Genomic DNA, 19,589 nt, shown 5'->3' with positions numbered 1-19,589 from the left:
AAGTGTGACTTTGCCTCTAAAATAGAAAGGGCAGAGCTCTAGCCCCCATGAATCAAGTAAACAATAGCACTTTTCAAACCGAGGCGATCGATACCACAGCCAAACGTTCTGCAGGGCTCTGCACATCAGCAGCCCTCCTGCCAATGCACTTTTCTTGCAGAAGCAAACATTTCTGCATTTATTAACTCCGGGCTGGGCTAGAGACGCACTTCGGAAGGGGAGGAGGTTCAGAACTCTGTGGGTAAATGCATCCCTTTGTGCCGACTCAGCGTGAAGGGTGAAGCTTGAAAGCTGCAGTGCTGCTAGCTGGAAGTGGGCCTGGTGGCTGCGTGGTGGCAGCAGAGCAGCCCTCCCCTCACAGCTACGGGGGTGTGCAGCGAGGGAGCTCTTTCTCCAAACATTGCTGCCTTAAGGCTAAAGAGGCCACACAAAGAATTTTTCGTATCAGAGAGCCAGGCAGCAAGAGCAGAAAAGTTTATGTTCCCGTTACCAAAGTTGCTGTCCCCTCTGGTGTTGTGCAAGCAGAGCTTTTCCTTGAGCTCATCCCCGTGCCCTTGGATCATCCCAGAGCTGAAGAACTCATGGGGATTTGTTATGCTACCAGGGCACCGCTTTGGGAGTCCTCTGTGGCTGGCTCATGGGATGCAGCATGGAGTGGAGACGTTAGGGGAGGTGCTGCTGGGGCTGGGTTTGTGGCAGGGGGGTGTTCGTTCGTTAGGTGGGCTTGGAGTTTTTAGGGGTTTGGGGTTTTATTGATGGTTTCTTGGTGGGTGGTTTGGGTTTTTTTCAAGAGTGTTACTGCAATTTACTGTGATTCAGTCCCACTCTTGTGGATGAAAGAACCCCAAAGATGGCCACAGGCAAACCAGACACAATTTCTGGGGCAGGTCTGAATGAAATTTCTTGATTTTCTTTTCTACCGATGCCAGCATCTCTCTGTCTCACACATGCCCTCCTCTTCCTCAAAGAAGATTTTAGCTTAAAAACGTCTTCAGAAAACAAAGGTGGAGTCCCTTTGCTTAAGGGTCGTTAAAGCAATCTCCTATCATCTGGTCTTTTTTTGTTTAAAAGATAACTCAACTTGGGCCGTCTCAAGTGCTCCTCACACTGAACTAAAAATGTCATTTCTCTAACCGTAATGAGGGGAACAGCATTTTGTTTGCCTCCTTCCCTAGGGATCTGGTATAATATCCTCAGAGGAATCGGGAAGCTTGCTGTCATCATAAATGTAAGTAACTGGCCATGAATACGACCTTAACTCAGTGGCTTTTCCCCTCTGCTGTTAGCTCTATTTCAGCATAAATCCCTTAAAACCAAGTGAAAGGCTGTGACACACTCCAGCACGTCCACATCCTTCTTGTAATGGGCTCCAGAGCTGGACACAGTACTCCAGGTGGGGTGATCTTTGATCCCATTCTGTGATCCACAACCTTCCTGGGCAACTTGTGCCAGTGTCTCACCACCCTCACTGTAAAGAGCCTTGTGCAGTCCCCTCCTAGGCTGTGGGAGCAGCAGCAGTAACGAAGTAGCAGTGCCAGCTTGTTTCCAGAATGTTCTAGCAAACAGCTTTTCCATCCAGACAAACAAGTCCACAGCTGCTCGCTTTTGCTCTCCTGCAATACTACCACTAACATGATGCACCTTCTAGTTAGGGCCCAGTAGTCAGTTGGGTGTGAATTAGTTCGGCTCAAAGCACAGTGAAAATTGTGAAACTGAACAACTCTGGCCTCAAACTTTGTTGCTGCCACTGAGACAGCTCTGAAGATCCAGCAGAATGTTTCTCTTCACTTCAGCAGTGAACATCCCAGCCCTCAGAAAATTTCAGTACACCTTAATATGTTCATATTTACTTTGTACTTAACTAATGCTCTATACAAATGGACATCCCCAATAGTCATCCTCATTGCACCCCACCTGGGGTAAGATGAAAATCACAGCTGAAGGACGGCCCCAAGCATGCCTGCAGCACAGCAAGGGCAGGGGCTGTGTAGGGCTTATGGCCACATGGTCGTGAGCCCTCTCAGTTTTCTCACCGTGACCCAGACTGGAAATCCCTTTGTTTTGCCCACAGGTGTTTGCTGTGCTATGGCCAAACCATTCCTTGGGTTATTTGGTACTCTGCCTTCATTTGTCTTTAGCATTTCTCCTCTTTTCCTTTGGAAATAATGTGTCTATTTTTCTCTCTCCTCCCGTGTAATCTCCACGTCATTCCCCGGTGTTACTCTCCCCCCTTTGATCTGTGTGCCCCTCTTTACCATGAAATAAGTAAAACATTTTGTACTGTGTTTGTTCCACATGCACATGAGATTTATGCCAGGGAAAATGTTTCATAATAATGATAAATGAATGAAGAATGAAGAACTCAGCCCAACTGGCTGTCCTCGATTTGTATAGGATATTTTTAGCAAACCTTTTAAAATAACCAAATAAAACACAACTTTTGTGGCCACAAAAATAAAACTTGGCTCAATCTGCTCACCCTTTTATCTTGATGGAGTTAAAAACCACATACAATTAATGGTCTCTTGCACTGCAATGATAATTTAAAGAGTCAGTTCCCTGTCGGTTGTTTGTAGAACAGAAAAATGCCTGGGAATCCATCAGCTGGACCTTAAACTATGCACCAGGGACCGGGGCATGGGGGAGCAGCACCCTCTTTTGCTCTTCTCTGGTGCTGGCGGCATGGTCACTTTCTTCTCTGAGGAGTTCCAGTTGTTAACCACCTAGAAATCTCTGCTGGAGTGGAACTGCTCCTTCTAATACTCTGCAGCTCACAGGAGTATGCACTAAATATGACCATGCTGCAGCAGTGGACACTCCACTTTAGGGCTCTGTGGACTGCAGTCTCCCCCCACATCCCGAAGCAGTCCCTGAGTTGTGCAAGTTGTTTGGGCAAGAGATACTGGAGGTAATAATGAGCTTCAGCACTGCCTGAATATTGTGCTCACTCTTTACTCTTATGGCTTAGGCATTTGTGATCTCATTCACATCCGACTTCATTCCACGCCTCGTGTACCTGTACATGTACAGTGAGAATGGCACCATGCATGGCTTCGTCAACCATACGCTATCCTCTTTTAATGTCAGCGATTTCCAAGCAGGAACAGCTCCAAACGACCCCATGGATCTTGGCTACGAGGTTCAGATATGCAGGTACTCTCTTGAACAGTAACTCGTTTAGAATGGGACAAGTCTGGACGTTCCTGGGCAGGTCCCTTGTATTTTCACCTCTTTAGCACCTTTTGTATCAGGTGAATCCATTGCGGTTACTTGGTCTGGCAGCCAGAACGTTCAGGGCAGCAGCTGACAGACTGAGCAACCACAACACCTGACCGTGAAGTAGATGCTTATATTGGGAAGCTGAGGTTGGTGGTGGTAAATTCATTATTGGGCAGTGCAGAGATTTTTATTAGTATGCATTCCCTTTTTCAGGAGAGGAGATAGAGTTGTAGCTTTGAGCTGAAAGGGATCTTTAAAGGTCACCCATTGCAGTCAACAGGGACATCTTCAACTAGAGCAGGTTGCTCAGAGCCCCAGACAACTTGACCTATTAAAGAGAAAAATCACTGAGAAGAAAGAACAAATGACCAAATTTGCCTCTGTATCAGCTCTGCTTGCTTCTACTTTCTCCTGGTTTCCTTCTGGTGATCTCTGGGCACAGGGTAGATGAGGTTGGCAAACACGACTGTAGCACAGAACTTACAGAACAGGAGTGTCAGGGTCACGCTCCAATAGAAAATGCCAGGCTGATTTGCTTTCCAGGGCCAGCCTCTTTCTTCTTCCCAGCCTATTGCTTCCTCTGTATTCCAGGGACTTTGAAAGCATTTGCAAATATGGATCAAAAATATTCTTCCAGAATGCTGCCAAGGTGCAGTGGTTTTACATTGGATGTGTTTTTCTTGGTGCCATTCCTGACAAGTTATGGTTGACTGACTCATTGCTAAGGCAAGTCTTCCCTGCCCCCTGTGTGGCAAAATGCAGCTGCACTCTCTCACTAATCACGAGCAGGGAGAACAGCAGGCAGCACAGTGCAGTCTGTGGATCTGCCATTGGGATTGCTGGCTTGGGAATTAGTCTGAAGAGTCCGTGGGGTTTTGTTTTGCCAGTCTTAGTGGAGTTTGAATTGTGAGCTGCGTAGGCCACTCTGTCTCTGCGGCACGGATGCCCCTCGTGCTGGTCACAGGCTGCTCACGTGGGAGATCTGTAATTCCCAGTCAGACTGGCAGGCTGCGGGAGGCCTTCAGCTGTGTCTTCTTTCTGGGAGCTTCATGCTGTAAGAGTGAACCTGTGGATGGTTTGGTTTTCTGTTCATGTGGTGTTAGCTCCTCTTGCTGCTGTGGTTTCTGCGTGAACATTGCTGATGTGCTGAGTCTTGTTTTGCAGGTACAAAGATTATCGAGAACCCCCCTGGTCTGAAAACAAGTATGACATCTCCAAGGACTTCTGGGCTGTCCTAGCAGCAAGATTAGCATTTGTGATCGTTTTCCAGGTAGGTCAAGCTGCAGCAAAAGAGAAAGAATTGCCATTGTTCTCACGGCCACCTTGGGATGTCTTTCAGTAGACCAATGGAACTCTCCTCTTTCTCAGCTCTTTTATGGAAAAGCAAAGCAATTTGCCCAGCCTCATCCTCCCACCCACCCAAGCTCAGGGATATCCTCAGTGGAAAAAAAGCCATCCCCCAGTATTCCCTGAACTGGTTTGATGTAGAAGCAACCTTAGTGAACAGCAAAGCACAAAGGTGATACTATTTACGTTCCACCAATTTCTCCAGCTGGACATCAACAAATTCCCTGAGGCAGCATTAATTTCATCCAAACTCATTTCCAGACTGAGCCAGGAAATGAAATGTACAAAGTTCTCCTGGTTTAAGTATATCTTGCATTTGAAGAAGGCGAAACCTTGTAATTTCCCCCTGGGTGGCACCATGCTGGCACAGCAGTGGCTGAAGTCTGCCTTATCTAAACACCTCCTGTCAATACCTTTCTCCCTTTTTCTTTGCTGTCTTCACTAAAGATGTGCTCTCCCTTGCAGTGAGTCAAGGTGTTTCCATCAGAAATAGGTCACTGCAATGGATTTTACCAGCCCTCACCATTCTACCCCTTGCCGTTTGCTTCTGCCTCTCTGATGCAAGCTGACAAATGTGAAGCCGTTTATCCACGGCAGCGTTTCCTTTCAGCTGTTGTGTGGCTGCGGCAGTACTTGGACATAAATCAGAGATCTCTGCCTGCCATTTTCCTCTTATTCCAGAGATAAGTTTGGCTCAGTATCAGGCGCGTGACACTGGAGCCCAACTCAAATATTGTCCTTTCTTCATCCTTCCTAAGTACACAGAAATGGCCCCGTCCCCTGCAGTTGTCCTTTCGTTTGACCTTGCTGACATTTTCTCACAATTTCCTTTTCAGAACTTGGTCATGTTTATGAGTGACTTTGTTGACTGGATTATCCCAGACATTCCCAAGGACATTAGTCAGCAGATTCACAAAGAGAAAGTTCTCATGGTGGAGGTCTTCATGAGAGAAGAGCAAGGGAAGCTGCACATGCTAGAAACCTGGAAAGACAAGGACAAGGAAAAGGGTAAAAACTGTAACAACCACAGCCCCAGGCTCTCCAGGAGCCGCAGTGGGAGCCTGTCCTCCTGCCACCCCTATCCCCTCGACGTGTAGCAGAGGAGGGCGCTGGGGATCCCAGGGCATTCCACTGAGCACAAGCCATCGCGGAAAGGGCAGGACTCGAGTGACGGACAGCCCGGGGCACGCCGAAGGATGCGCTGCCACTTTGTGAGAAAGGCTCTTCTTACAAAGCTGCAGGAACACCTTCTCTTCCTGGCGGCGTCCTCTGCCCTTCTGCACAAGCAGCAATGCAGGGAAGTTGTGTATTGCATCGCTAGGTAACAGCGCTGCCCCTGGCGTGCATTCACTGCAGCTACTTAGGACCTCCTGATACAGAGATTCTCTGAGAGCTTGACCTTAGCCAATAGATTGACTAAATAAAGGCAAATTTTAACTACTAATTTAAATTGTGTTTGGAACCCCACGCACGGAGGTCCGTGGGGTAACGAGATAACATATATGCAAAAACAGCTTTAGAGGGTGCCCTGGTTCTCCTCTTGGCAGGAGAGGAACCAGGTAAGGCCTACCAGGCTGACCTGCTTTCCGGATAGGGTTTGGCTCTGCTGGTGGGTATCTGCAGGTCTGGAACAAGCAGAGCTCCGGCAGAGCTGCAGAGTCCCACAGTACATGATGCTCTTGGGGTGATCTGCCGCACAGCCAAGTCCCTCACCGAGGCTCTGCTCTCTTCAGAAACATCAGGAAGGTGAGTCTGGAGAAGTTGCTTTTCCCCAGAGAAGCACTGAAGTGTCCCAGGCTGGAGGGGCCGTGTTGGAGCAGTCCTCCAGCAGCCCCTCGCTCACAGGCAGGCAGCAGCAGCAGTTTTGGAGATCCTGCAGCAGGGAGCTGATGGCATTTGGGTAACGAGCACAGGCAGAGCTCCAGCGACTCTCGCTGCCCTGCCCGCTGCTGTTGCTGAGGAAATTCCCTCTTCCCCCTTGGTTTAGCACATCCCTTTCTCAGTCAGGTTTTTCTCTGTAGCCCTCTGTCCTCTGCAGGAGGGAGGAGCCTGCACCCCTTTGTCACAGCCGGTTGTTCCCGCAGACTTTCTGGGAATGGCATTTCCCAGAGGTTGTGCCGGAGGAGTGAATCCAAACTGTGTCCCACTTGCTGCCTTCAGTGGAAGCTCTGCCTGCCCTAGAGCTACAGGACCAGATCTTCAGTTAGTTACAGGACTGTTCTTTTGTCTTAAAGTACTTTGTCTTTTGTACAAGCAGCTCCCTTAAGTCCAAGCCTAACCTCCTAACGTAGGACGCCGAGTTAAGTCCCAGCAGTACGATTCTTCTTAAGCATAGCACATTCTAGTTTTGCTTTGTCAAACGACAAACTGCACTCCCAACTAACATTGGTGCAATTAACCTCATTTCTTTGGTGGCTTTGTCTTGTCCATGGCACTTGCGTTGCAAATAGAAAAGGGGGGGGGGAAGTAAATTACGAAAGAAAGCTTTCTTTAAAGTCTGACTACTGTGTGGTTTGTTCCAAAACCAAAGGCCAAAAGACTGTTTGAAAGAGAAGCGAGTTAGTTCTTTTGTTGATTCCTTTTTTCTTTGCCAAATTAATTTAAACGTTAATGCTAGAACTTAAACCAAATAAAAACTTGCCATATTTAGCTTTCGATATATTTATTTGTTTTAAAGTGATAGACTTGATCTCTTTCCGTAGTCTGTCCAAAGGAGGCACCAGAACAGAAACTCTGGGGAAGGAGGGAAGTGGAATTAACCAAATATTCTTGAAGCTTATTTAAAACATTGATCTAACCAAAGATTTTTATTAATAAAGGGCTTATATTTTGTTAACTCTCGTTTCTGTTGTATTTTGACTTGCAGGAATGTCACTGTTTTTAAAACTTGTAACTTACTGTGGCTTACTACTGCAGGGCCAAATCCTGCCTGCTTTGTACACACCGTAAGCATTGCACCTGGTAGTAAGTCTTGAGCAGATCAGGCCCAGTGGCTGCAATAAGGCTGTGAGTGGGAATAAATTGAGCAGAATTCTGGCCGTACATCCTGTCAAGAAGGGGTTTTTGTGCTCTCATTCCTTGGTAGCCCAAAAGATCCAGGAGAAAGGCAAACACAAACTACCTGTTCTGAAGAGAAATCTGAGGGAAGCTTCCTCCAGGGGGACTGAATCTGTAAATACTTCTGCAAAAGTATTCCCAAGCTAATACTGACATTCCTGTAAATGGTAGGAGTATGTCCTGAGCACATACTGAGCAGAATTCCTCCTTGTTTGCTGCAGCCATGCAATAGTACCAGCTGCTTTTACTTTGGTGTGTACAGTGACCTGTTTGAAATGGACTTTTGTATATAAAAGCTGTATTGCTACTCAGAGAACTCGAATCCTCTTTTTAAGAAAAGCAAATCTATCCTGAAGCTGCTCTCGCTCGTGGGGGGCTTGGGGGGTGGGGGGTTTTGTTTGCTTTGGGTTTTTTTTTATTGAACACTTATTTCAAATAAACTGAAATATGCAAGAGTTTGTCCCGTGGGACAGGTTCTGTTCCCAGCCCTCCTCGTGCTCTGAGTGCTGTCGGACTTGAGAACTAGAGACATTCCTGCTGCGATCCAGTGCTCCCTGCGCTCTCTGGCAGCAGAGACCAGAACTGAGGTTTGCTGGCAGGCACTGCTTCCTGTACAGACACCTGCCTAAAATGCCCAAGGTAAATCTCATGTTTGAGTTGCTGGAGATCCCTACTTGGAGATTAAGATGCACCTGTCTCCAAGAGCACAAAGGGAGGCTGGGATTCTAGCACAGCCACAGAATGCTGCACCACACACACTGAATATTAACTGATGGGTTTTATCCTGGCAGCTTTAATTTTCTTTGGATTTCAGTCTTAGGCACTTAGCAGAGTGTAACTAAGATGTCTGAGATGAGCTGATACCGAGGAAGAACATGATCTGCTGTGGCCACTTAAATGGAAAAGAACTATTCATTAGGAAGAAAAAGTTAAACGGTGAAACTAAAGGAATGAAACTCAGGGATTCCTTCAAATGTGTCTTGCTGCATGCAGCCCTGCAGGGAAACGGCAGAGGAAGCAGGGTGGCTACAACTGTGTGTCGTGGTTCTACTGCCTTGTGAGACCCCTGCATGCAAGGCTGGTCTCAGAACCTGACTTGCTGTTTCATTTTTTCTCCTTTTCCCCTTCCCTTGTTCTGTGAGAGGGCTTCACGCCAGTTGTCGCTTTCCTAGCCAGCAAATATTCATGCTCTGGGTAAGGATATTTAGTTAGAAGGTGGGAATCCTGTTCTGAGATAATGGATATGAAAACCAGAAGCAGGTACATCTCTGCCTAGTCAGTAACTGGTTTGGTCTGATCAGTTCTTAAAGACAAACTAATAGATGGATTCATTAGATGTAAGATGGCCCCTTCCAGAAAGAGCTGTGCTACTTTGATGAGAAGTGAGGGGCTTTTCATATTTGGGATGCAAGTAGGAACAGGCTTTCTTTTTACCAACAGTAAATTTCAGGTGGGCCTATGCTAGTAAGGATTCACTAGAAGAGAGGAATTCACAGAAAGTCAATAGAGACAAGCAGGGATCTGGAAGTGACCAAGAAATACCTGAGCATGCCCTGACGTGACTCGCGGCTGCCACCGGTTTGGCAGGAGACAGCAGTACCTGTACTTGTACCCACAGCTCAGTTCTGCACTGCTTTGGCTGGAACTTCACCACGTGCAGCCAGAGCTTCTGGCATGCCTCTGCCACCGAGGCCTAAGAACAAAAGCCCATCTCCCAGCCTCACTTGGATCAAAAGGGGACAAAAGGCAGCCAAGCCCCAGTGTATCAAACAGGAGACTCATTCTGCTGGTTCTCTCAGTCCAAGAGCAAAAGCAGACAGCAGTAGGAAAGATCACTGCTGTGAGTGGCTGTTAGATCATTTCTGAAGCACTGCTAAAGCACTGTTCGGGTTGTGCTGGCCAATTTTGTGGCAAAGACACAAGTTCAGTTGGTGCATCTGAGGAGGAAACGGTGGCCACCCTACTGTGCCGACAGTGTGAGTCTGAGTCTCCTGCATTTCCATGTCATTGTGTTTCTAAGATACTGTCTTACAAATATTTTGCAGTCTTAAATAGCTTAAGGGTGAATAAGTCTCAAGTCAAGGCACAGACACATTTCTATATTTAAACCCTCGGTGCTCTCTGGTCCTGAGCTGTTAATGATCTTTTTGGCTGTCGTGATTCCCAATAAGCAATAATAAACCAATTTGCTTTTTATCTCAGGAGTCTGAACCCTCCTGCAGTTTCATGGATCACTTGAGTCCACTTATATTTTCCTGTAAAGTTTTCAGAGTAAACAGCTCTTTTTCCCTTTGCCCTTGCAGAAACTGTGTCTTAGACTTTATATGGATTCCACTGAAGCTCTGTTTCAGTTCTTGAGTACTATTTATTCCACCCCCAAACACAATCTGCCATTTTTAGTGCAGCAGAGAAAACGCAAAGTTATTTTTTAGCCTCTTCCTCTTTTTAGCCCAATGGGCCTTTCTGGAGCAGAATCCAGCAATGTGGCTCCTTTTTAACTGGAAGTTCTTTCCTTCATTTCCAGTGCCATGGGTGCTGCCTGCCTGGAGGCCATGGAAAGCCAAGGAAAGCACTGCCTTTGCTGCAGAGTGCAGGGCGCTGCGTGAGAGCAAGAATTGCTTGTGGAGTGATTGGCTCCACTTACAGAGTTCATCACACTCCCTCTGTGGCAGACAAGTGGCCATGCCTCAGCAGGAGTTGCCAGCAGATCTGGCATCTTGGTACCACACATGCTGCATTGCAGGCTTATCAACCAGAGGAAACTGCCCAGGGCAGCTGCCTCACATGGCAAATCTAAGGCAACCCTCAGGAAGCAAACACTTCCACTGGGACTACAGGTCAGCTTGGCCTAGTTCCAGCAGGGACTGAATTGAACAGAAATAGAGAAGGCCCAAAAAAGAGATCTAGGCCTGGCTGGCTGGGCCTGGAGCCACCTGGTCTAGTAGGAGATAACCTTTAAGGTCCCTTCCAACCCAAACCGGTCTGTGACTCTAATGCTCTTTCACTCCTGCCTGGGGAGGTTTTCTTTTCCTCCCTGGCTTATTTCACAATGACATTCTTGTGCAGGCAGCCCTCCTTTGCTGTTTCCTCTGTTCTTCTGTTTTGTCAAGTGCAAAATGGATGTTGCAGAGCTTAAGTAATAAATCTGGGTTAGAGGAATGAGCCCTGCTGCTCTCATGTATACACACAGCCCTATCGACATGTGAAATGTTTGTCTGAGTGATTTCATACTTAGAGAGCATGATGAAAAGTCACTACAAAAATAGGTAAAACATAAGTCAGAGCTTTTTAGCTGGAGAAAATAAACAAAAGTCTACAATTTACCCTTCCTCTAAAGTTAAACTAACTTCTTCTGCCAACAATAACACAACAGAGCTGTATCAACAGAATTATATCAACACTTCTTCTGTTTCAATATTAAGTTCAAGCATCTGTTAACAACTTATTGCTTGTTGTTGTTGTTACTTGGCCAGATCTTTTAACTGTATACAACCTATTCGTGCTGGAGGTCACTTTCTTTTCAATACTTATTTACTTTTCCCACACTCTGCTTCTAATTCTCTCTCCTTCAACCCATACTAATTTGACATTTCTTACAGACCTCTTTGTCACAGTTTTCTCCTAGGAACCCAAGCCTCCTCACAAACAGTTCCTTCACAAGAGCACTTCTTTCCATGCTAGACATTACAGCAACAGAGAGGTATTAGCTGACAAAAGAAACGTGAACAGATCAATTAATTCACAACCAAAAGTGCAGAAACTGTCCTGTCTTTGCTGAAAATGTGCACTTTAGGACTTTGCAAACAATGGGTGAGGGACATTGAAGGACTGCTAAGAAGTCTTACGGAAATCAAGTTTATTCACCATAGGAGGAAAACCAGATGCAAGCAAACAAAACCCCTCTCCCTGCCCCATTCAGCTGGTAGGGAGGGCTCTGCATTTTTATAATACAGAAAAATCAAGATGCTCTTAATTCCCCCAAGAGAGAATGGCATTTAAAACAAAGGAAGTGTACAATGGGCTGCACCTCACAAGAGAAACAGTTTCTCAGCACTGAAACAGGATTGACCGTATCCAGCCTATGACAAGAAGTTTGTCCAACCTGTGTCCAGATTTGCCCGGAAGGGAAGAAAAATGCTTGTATTAACACTGGAAATGCCAGCACTGTGTGCAGTCCTTGTGGGGGCCTCAGAAAGGAGAGAGGTGTCTTTGAATATCTGATTTGAGCATACCATGTGCTGTCCTGAAGCAGCTATATTGCAACTAACATCACAAGAAGAAAACAAGTTCTGGTGTGTCAGCAGCAGGTCGCTGCTGGAGAAGAGAGGCTGGCCGCAGAGAGAAGGGCTGCTGGTCAGAGCAAGAGTAAGATGCTTGACAGTAATAAACAGTCATTGAGAATGGGCTCAGCAACTGGTGTGCTTGTTAGTGATTGATAATGAGCAGCAATGGCAAACCAGGCTATGTAAGAGGGAATGCAGCACATGCAGAAACTGCCAGACATTTCCACAGCCCTAATGCACTTCAGAGAGTGATGCCAGAGCAAGGGCTGAGGATCAGCAAAAAACGTGGGTTGCCTTGGGTGGAAAACACAGAGCGACATCTTGAGTTTTCATGCAGGCTCATCTCACAGATCAACAGAGTGCTCCTTAAAGCAGCTGCTGAGAGCCACGGGTCCTCCCAAGCCGCCTCCCAGCCAGCCCACGCTCACTCGCACTCCGCGGCCGCGCACAGGCCCGTGCAGGGCAGCCGAGCGCTTTGCCTTGCCGTGCCCGCAGCCTCGGGCTGCGTGTCCGACGCCTGACTGCAACGGTGGCCCAAGGCCTCGCCGAGAGCCGAGCTCAAAGCCAGCCTTCGCTGGCTCTCTTCGCCCTGCCCCTCCAGCAGAGCACGGAACAAGGCTGAGGGTGGAGCACTCCCGGGCTTCGGGCTCCCTCTGCAGTGCTCTGCCGGCAATCGCCCGGCCTCCAGAAACACCTGGGTTGCTGGGTCAGGAGCTCGACCCCTCGGAACACCTCCACGTCCGGGAAGCTCTCTCCGCCCCTTCAGCAAATCGCCTCAATCACTCCTGCTAAGCGTCGTTCCGCTGTGGAGCAGCCGACCTTGGCTAAAGCCCCGTGAGCTGCTGTCAGAGGAAGGGATCGGAGGACAGCAAGTTCTTGGCTTGTTCCAGCGGGGAAGGTGTCAGAGGAGAGCTAACGGGGCAGCTTCAGACACAACAGAAGGGCCTACTAAATCACTATGGCATAGGGAAGGACTTTGAAAGGGTTTAAGTGATGGTTTACATGGTAAGCAAACAAGGGCTTCCTCTCCCCACTGCCATGCTCGTTGCTGATCTAGACACCTGTACAATTACACTGCTGTATGGAATTCCTTTCACGTCTCCTTGACCTTTGGTGCTGGATCTGGCCCCCAAGTCAAACTCCTCCCAAGGAGGCAGCCCCTCCTTCCACCGTCTGTCGGCTCTCTTCTTCCACTTGAGTTTGCCCAGCAGCTCCCTGTTTAGCCATGCAGGTGTCCTGGCTCCCCTCCTGGATTTTCTACTGGTCGATATGCTCTGATCCTGAACCTGGTCCTTGAATGCTGACTATGGAGCCAGCCTCTTCTTGATGATGCCCAGTGAAAGGACAAGGGGCAATGGGTGGGAGCGGAGGCACAGAAGGTGCTAAGGAAGAGGTTTTTTTCCCTCTGAGGGCGACAGAGCACCGAACAGGGAGATTGTGGAGTCTCCCTCTCTGGAGATACTCAAGAACCACCTGGATGTTTTCCTGTGTGATCTGCTCTGGGTGTTAGTGCTCTGGCAAGGGGGCTGGACCAGATGAGCTTTCAGGGTCCCTTGCTGGACCATTTGCATCAACAAGTTCTCATCAGTGCACTGGAGAAACCTTCTGGGCTGGGGGTGGTTGCCTGAGGAGGCCTTGCAGTGAGTATCTGGGTAGGTAAAATCCCACAGGAGAACCAAGGCCTGGCACCAGGGAACAGTTCCTTCCCCGAGAGGGTTCTCACGGCCGGGCCCAGGCTGCCCAGGGCAGCGATGGAGTCCCCACCCCGGGAGGAATTTCAAAGCCTGGAGATGCGGTGCTGAGGGACGCGGTTTAGTGGTGCTCTGGCAGCGCTGGCTTAAGGGCTGTCTTAGTCGTCTCAAAGGTCTCTCCCAACCCAGACACAGCTGTGTAGCTTTTCATCTTTGCGCCGCTCTCCTCTCCCCTTGTGGCAAAAAGCCGCACGAGTAACCCCGGTCGGTATCGGCGCTCAGCGGCAGCCCAACCATGCCCTATTACGGGGGGAACCGCCGGTCTCCCGAACTTAGGGCCCGCCAGGGCGGAGGCAGCGGGCCCGGCGCGGCTCCGCCCGCGGCAGGCGCTCTGCGCCGCGGGAGGCTGCGGTTCGCCCCCGCGGGCTCCCGGGCCCCGCGCAGCCGCCGCGCCCCGGGGCGGGATCCAGCGCGCCCGGCACGTCACTTCCGGCGAAGCCGCGGCGGGGAGCGGGTCGGGGTAGCGCTGCGCGGCCGTGGCGGCGCCGGCAGCGGGTCGGGTCTCGTCTCAGCCCCCTCAGACTGTCTGGTCTCCCAGGAAGTCGCTCTGTGAAAGCGGACCGCGGGCCGCAGCCCGACCCCGGCGGCCCCGCCGGCTCTCCGACCGCCCTTCCGCTGAGGCCTGTGTCGACTCGTCCCGGGACCTGGTAGTGACTGCGGTGAAGGCCTCAGCAGTATGGATCCGTTTCTGTCTCTGCTGCACTCTTTCTCCTCGAGCCTGACGGACGGGGAGCTTTCTGCCATGAAGTTTCTCTGCCGGGATAAAATAAGGAAAAGGAAGCTCGAGTCTGTGCAAACCGTCGGGGAGCTCTTCACCATCCTTCTGGAGCAGCACGACATCACGAGAGAAAACGTAGCGTTTCTTGAAGAATTGCTTGGGAACATTAAAAGAGAAGATTTGCTCTCAAAGCTAAAGCAGTTCGTGGATGAAGGAGAAGTTAATGCTCCTGAAGATCAACCAGACCCACATGAAAAACGTAAGCGGATTATATTTTGCTTATTCCTTCTTTCTCAGACAGACCCTGCGAATCTGTACCACAGTCTCTAACCGTGGATATACTCGGAGCAAACACCGAGTGCGGCTGCCCTGAGCCCAGTGCTCAGTGCTCCTAACTGTTGCTCAGAACCGTGTTGCACCCAGGAGGCGTACCATGAGGGCAGCATATGCTGCAAACAGCTTTCCGGGGTGGAAATGTATTCCCTTTTTATGTTGAATGGTCACTTGGCCATCGTGGTATGTGCGTGGGCCTGTAAGTATCGCTGGTGGCTTTTGAGGGCGTGCCGTGACTTGCAGCGTGTGCTGTGCAGCAGCACTTTGCTTAAAACAAAAGTCCCGCACCAAAACCACAGCCACCTTGTTAGAACTGTTTCGTATTTCTTAACAAATCCATCACTAACGTATGTTTCTGCTGTTTCAGGTCTTCAGAAGGTAGCTATGGAAGTCATATGTGATAACGTTGGGAGAGACTGGAGAATGCTGATGCGGAAACTGGACCTGTGTGACGTGAAAATAGACAGAATAGTGGCAGCCAACCCACGGGACTTGCGTGAGCAGCTGGTTCAGGCTCTGCGAGAGTGGCAGAGGTGGAGGGGAAGAGATGCAAAGGTGGCTGACTTGATAACAGCTCTTCGGAGCTGTAGTATGAATTTGGTGGCAGACAGAGTTGAACAGAAGCTCTCGCTGCTGAGCAATGGAGCCAGGTGAAATCAATGCAAAACCACCCCCAGGTCTCACATATGGATGCAATATGTAAAACAGTGCCTTTGGCTGTTTCAAACCAAAACCTCATTGCAGTTACCAATTCTGCCCCTAACTGATGCACTTAAGTAGCTTGATCTGTGGTCAGATGAAGATTGACATAAACCTAAATTCCTTTTGGGTAATGCTGCATACTTCGGTGCTTCCTTTAAGAGACTTAACTCTTTCAGAAGGCTTGAACACCATCTGTAGTGATTCTTTCATTTTTGTTCTACCACCCACCTGAAAACAAGATTTTTACTGCAGGTACTTTTTAGTTGCATCTCTGCAATTGCATCTGTGAGACACTTGTGAGGCGACTGTACCTAACATTTCACAGGGAGACTGGATTATTTTTGTTTATGTGTGACCTGTTATAACTCTAGTGTGAAGGAGTAAATCTCTTAGCTGTGCACTGGCTTTTCTTTTTGAGTCGCATAAGATAATACCTCCTACAACTTGTCAAATCCGTTTGTTGTCTGTAGAAGACTCCTAAGCCAACTGTAACCTCAGGCCCTAAGACTGCAGTGCAAGAGGGCCAGTAACTATGGTGGTGGCTTTTTCAGGGCAGAATACATGCCCAGGTTGAAAATGAGCTAGTTGAAATCAAATGTCTGCATCAATTGCCTTCAACCTGAAGGAAGGGTCCTCCTGAAGCTATCAAAGAAAGTATGTGTGCCTCTCAGGTGTTTACAGCAGTCACTTGTTACTGCCGTGACTGCTCTAAGAAAACATTTAAGATGTGTTTACCAGAAATCATTCCATAACTGGCACTGCAGTCTGGTCATATCTGATGGAGCTGCAGCTCACCTCCTAAGTAAGCTGCAGTTACCTGTGCTCTTGGTAATAAAACCCTTCTGGTGGAGGGAGTGAAAGGCTACTGAGGGTGAATACAATAGTACAGACTTTGCTTTAGTGACAGCCTGTGAAAAGTAGCTGTCTCTTGCCACAGTTCTCTTTAGAAGTTGCTCCAGATCCAGTATCTCTTCTAAGTTATCTGCAGTTTTATTAGTTCATTGCTGTGCCTTGACATTAAAGTGGCTGTATGCAACAGAGAAGGAGGATTTATGAACACAAACAGATTTGGTTGTCAGCTGTAATTTGGAACAGGCTTGGAACGATGGCCTTTGTGTTAACAAGTCTGGGAAAACTGCACAAGCTTCAAGACATGCAGGGCTGTAGGGGGGAAAGTCCTCTGAAATAGTGCTGAAGTGAGTAGGATTGTTACTGCAATCATCCTTCCAATTACATAATGGATACCTGAAGAGGAGAGGCTTCTTTGCTGCTGCTGCAGCTGTGTAGCTTCAGCTGCTTCCAGGTTCAGTTGAGGTGGTGCTATTGTTCAGAAGGCCAGGTGTCAGTATGCAACAGACCACTGCTCTGCAGAAATCTGACATTTCTCATTTTCAGGGGCTTGTTGCACTTGGTGCCTCTAATTTAGAGGATGACACTTCAATACTTGATTATAATTAGTGAAAACTGCTGTAATGTGAACTCATCTTTTCATTAAGGGATCCTCCTTAAGCCCTTCTCACAAGTATTTTTCTACTGGTAGTATATTAAATACCAATGTCGGTGTCCAAGCAGAGGAGCACTGGGTAGTACTTAAGGTCCCTCCTGCCATTTGGGCTGGTATAGTTCTGCAGGTACTTGCTCCAGTACCTCGTATTGATTCTCAGTTTCAGACTTTGAGTAGGAGACACACTGCTGACTCCGGATGAGCGTCCAACTCTAATATTTTGGAGGTTTTTGCTTAATAGGTACAGCCTTCATTCTACAGCACTTAACATGATTGCTTCAGACTTTCCTTCATGTCTCTAGGCAATCTTGGTGAACAGAGTGGAGTAGAAGTGAAGTGAGCACAGTGAGTTATGGTTGTGAAGAAACAGCTCTGCAGCAGTTCCAAGTTCAGTCTCTGGTGACATGTTTTTCTTACACACTAAAAAGAAGTCTTATGGTTCACAGCAGATGGGTTTATCTGAAGTATGAGGAGTGCACTGTCTACTGTGTATAAACAGGATGCTTTTATGAATCAGTAGAAATACCTTGATAGTTGTGGCCAAGCCTCAGCAGCTACAAGAAATTCTCTGCCTTGGAGCGTAAACCTCTCTTGTTCCTTAAAGGCTCTGCCCATCGTGGATGTTGCACTGCTTATGAAAGCAGTGACCTAGACTGCATCAATCCATGCAGTACCTCAGGGCCAATTAATTAACACTGTTTTTATTAGAGATTTAAAAAACAATTGTGTGTGAACAAAGCAAAAAAGCCTTTTTATTGGGAGGAGTGATAAGGGAAAAGGATGCAGTTTGTAAGGACATGTGATCTTGTTGGCAATCTTTTCAAATGAACGTATTTTTATAACTGGAATTAAAGTTCTATATTGTATAATTTTGTCAACACTTCATTAAAAATGCTTCCTTAAAATAGCAGAAGTTTATCTGGTTTATGTTCTGGGATTACTGTCTGTGGTGAGATCCCTAATTGGAGGAAGATAAAAGTTAAGGGCACTTGTAAAGCAAGGAGTGGTGCTAAGCAGGTGTTATGTTGGCAGTGCCCTTCTCAGAGCACTATAAAAGGAGGAAGCAAAAAGCTTTGTCACTGTATTTCTCAGAAGTGCTGAAAGGCTGCAGTTTCCTAGCAGGAGTAGCCTCTGAATGATGTCACTCAGGGAACTCAAGAATTTGAAATCTCTGCCAGCCCTCATAAGCCTGGACTTGAGTCAGAGTGCGACGTGTGCAGGGGAGAGGCTGCCTGTGAATAAGGCTCTTAAGCTGTTCCCTTGGTTTAACTGGCAGGTGCTCCGTTTGGGTTATAATTCATTAAAAACAGCTGACAGGTTATTTTAAACCCATTCAGGGGTTTAGAAGATGTGTTCAGAAGTTAACTTGATGGAGGCTTTAGTGTGTAGACTGGCACTTAGGTGTTGGCACACGTAACGCTTCGAATGATTTAAGTAACTTAAGTGCCCCTGTTAGGATATCCTCAGGGATACTCTGCAAGATTGCCTGTGAGGAATTACCAAAACCTCTTCCTTTTGGTCAGAACACATTGAAAGTATCATCCCAACAGAGCTCTCCATTTGCAGGATTGTTTTTCCATGTCCTTTCACAGTCCCTTTCAGTCCTTGCCCTTTCCTGTGGTTGTTACCAGTTTTATATCACAGATTAATGTTTGAGGCGTTGTTACCATACCAAGCCACAAGTTCACTGGAGTTCAGCTTTCCCCTTACCCGAGCTGCTTGTCGTGCCTGTATCAATTAGAACGCGCTGCTCTCCTTCTCCATTCCCCACACACAGCTGCACTTCCTCCAGCCTTTGTTTCGTTCCTAAAATAATTGGCTGCTTTCTGCGATCTAGTTGCTGCATTTAACTGTCTTGTCAGGCAAGACAGGCTGCGTCTCCAGGCCCTTCTGGTGCTTGGGAAGTTCTTCATGCAGGCCTTTGGGCTGACTGCTTTTTCAGTTGAACCTATTTCTGGCCACTCTTGGTTTTTTCCATAATTACAAAAAAGTGCTTTGTGCTTTTCTTTCCATTTCCTGCCCAGATCACCTGCGTCCTTAAAATGCATTCCAGCATGGGAAAGATTTGCCTAAGGTCCTTTCCTTCACTGATTTATTGTCTCTCTTCTCTGCCAGTGATTTTACTGCAAGACTGCAGCGGTAGAATTAAGAAATCAGTTCTCTGTTTCAACAGTATGCTATGAAAAGAGGAATTGTGGGGGTGAGATGAAGGATGGGGAGGGAGCTTCAAGAGCTTCTGAAGATGCTGTGGCAATGTTCAGAGCTGAGAGGAGTGAAAGTTCAGAGGGTGTGCTGCAGTGGGTTCTGGGAAGTGTGGGTTTAGAAACAAGGAAGCAAACTGGCATTTGTATTTACTTCGGGGTGTTCAAGCCTTCACAGCAGGCCTTGTGCTGAGTGAAGTTAGAGAGAAAATGGGACCCTTGTCACCATCCACTGGGATTTTCTGGGGTGGGTGTTTTATTTACATGTGACTTTGTTTTTATAGAACTTTTGTGTAAAGCAATCATCTTGTAATTAAAAATGTAATTAGAAATGCATTGTTTCATTCTGTTGCTCCTGTCAGCCCCAGCAGGAGCATTAACTGCCAGAAAAAGTGTACAGAATTTAATAAGTGAGCACTTTTGTTGTGGTCTGACTTGTACAAAGCTGCTAAAACCCAGCTGCTGCTCATGTGT

At 47.7% G+C, this 19,589-nt stretch overlaps 2 protein-coding genes across 7 annotated transcripts in view; both read left to right on the top strand.

The window, feature by feature from the left end:
* Positions 1-7,402, top strand: part of ANO1 (anoctamin 1) — a 79,458-nt gene extending 72,056 nt beyond the window's left edge. For 4 of the 6 annotated variants that reach the window (XM_064163021.1, XM_064163020.1, XM_064163019.1 and 1 more), the window contains 4 exons: positions 1,176-1,228; positions 2,969-3,153; positions 4,384-4,489; positions 5,403-7,402. In XM_064163021.1, the coding sequence (XP_064019091.1) occupies positions 1,176-1,228; positions 2,969-3,153; positions 4,384-4,489; positions 5,403-5,663 (605 nt within the window). In that variant the 3' untranslated portion in view covers positions 5,664-7,402. The other 2 variants (XM_064163025.1, XM_064163024.1) reach the window with 2 other exon arrangements.
* A 6,682-nt stretch (positions 7,403-14,084) lies between these two features.
* On the top strand, positions 14,085-19,447 carry FADD (Fas associated via death domain). Its single transcript, XM_064163018.1, has 2 exons — positions 14,085-14,634; positions 15,076-19,447. The coding sequence occupies exons 1-2, from the start codon at positions 14,334-14,336 to the stop codon at positions 15,360-15,362; spliced, it is 588 nt and encodes a 195-aa protein (XP_064019088.1). The 5' UTR covers positions 14,085-14,333; the 3' UTR covers positions 15,363-19,447.
* Positions 19,448-19,589: the final 142 nt, after the last annotated feature.

The sequence above is a fragment of the Pogoniulus pusillus genome, chromosome 24 (assembly GCF_015220805.1).
Source record: "Pogoniulus pusillus isolate bPogPus1 chromosome 24, bPogPus1.pri, whole genome shotgun sequence".
NCBI lineage: Eukaryota > Metazoa > Chordata > Aves > Piciformes > Lybiidae > Pogoniulus > Pogoniulus pusillus.
This window is presented reverse-complemented; position numbering and strand designations above follow the sequence as displayed.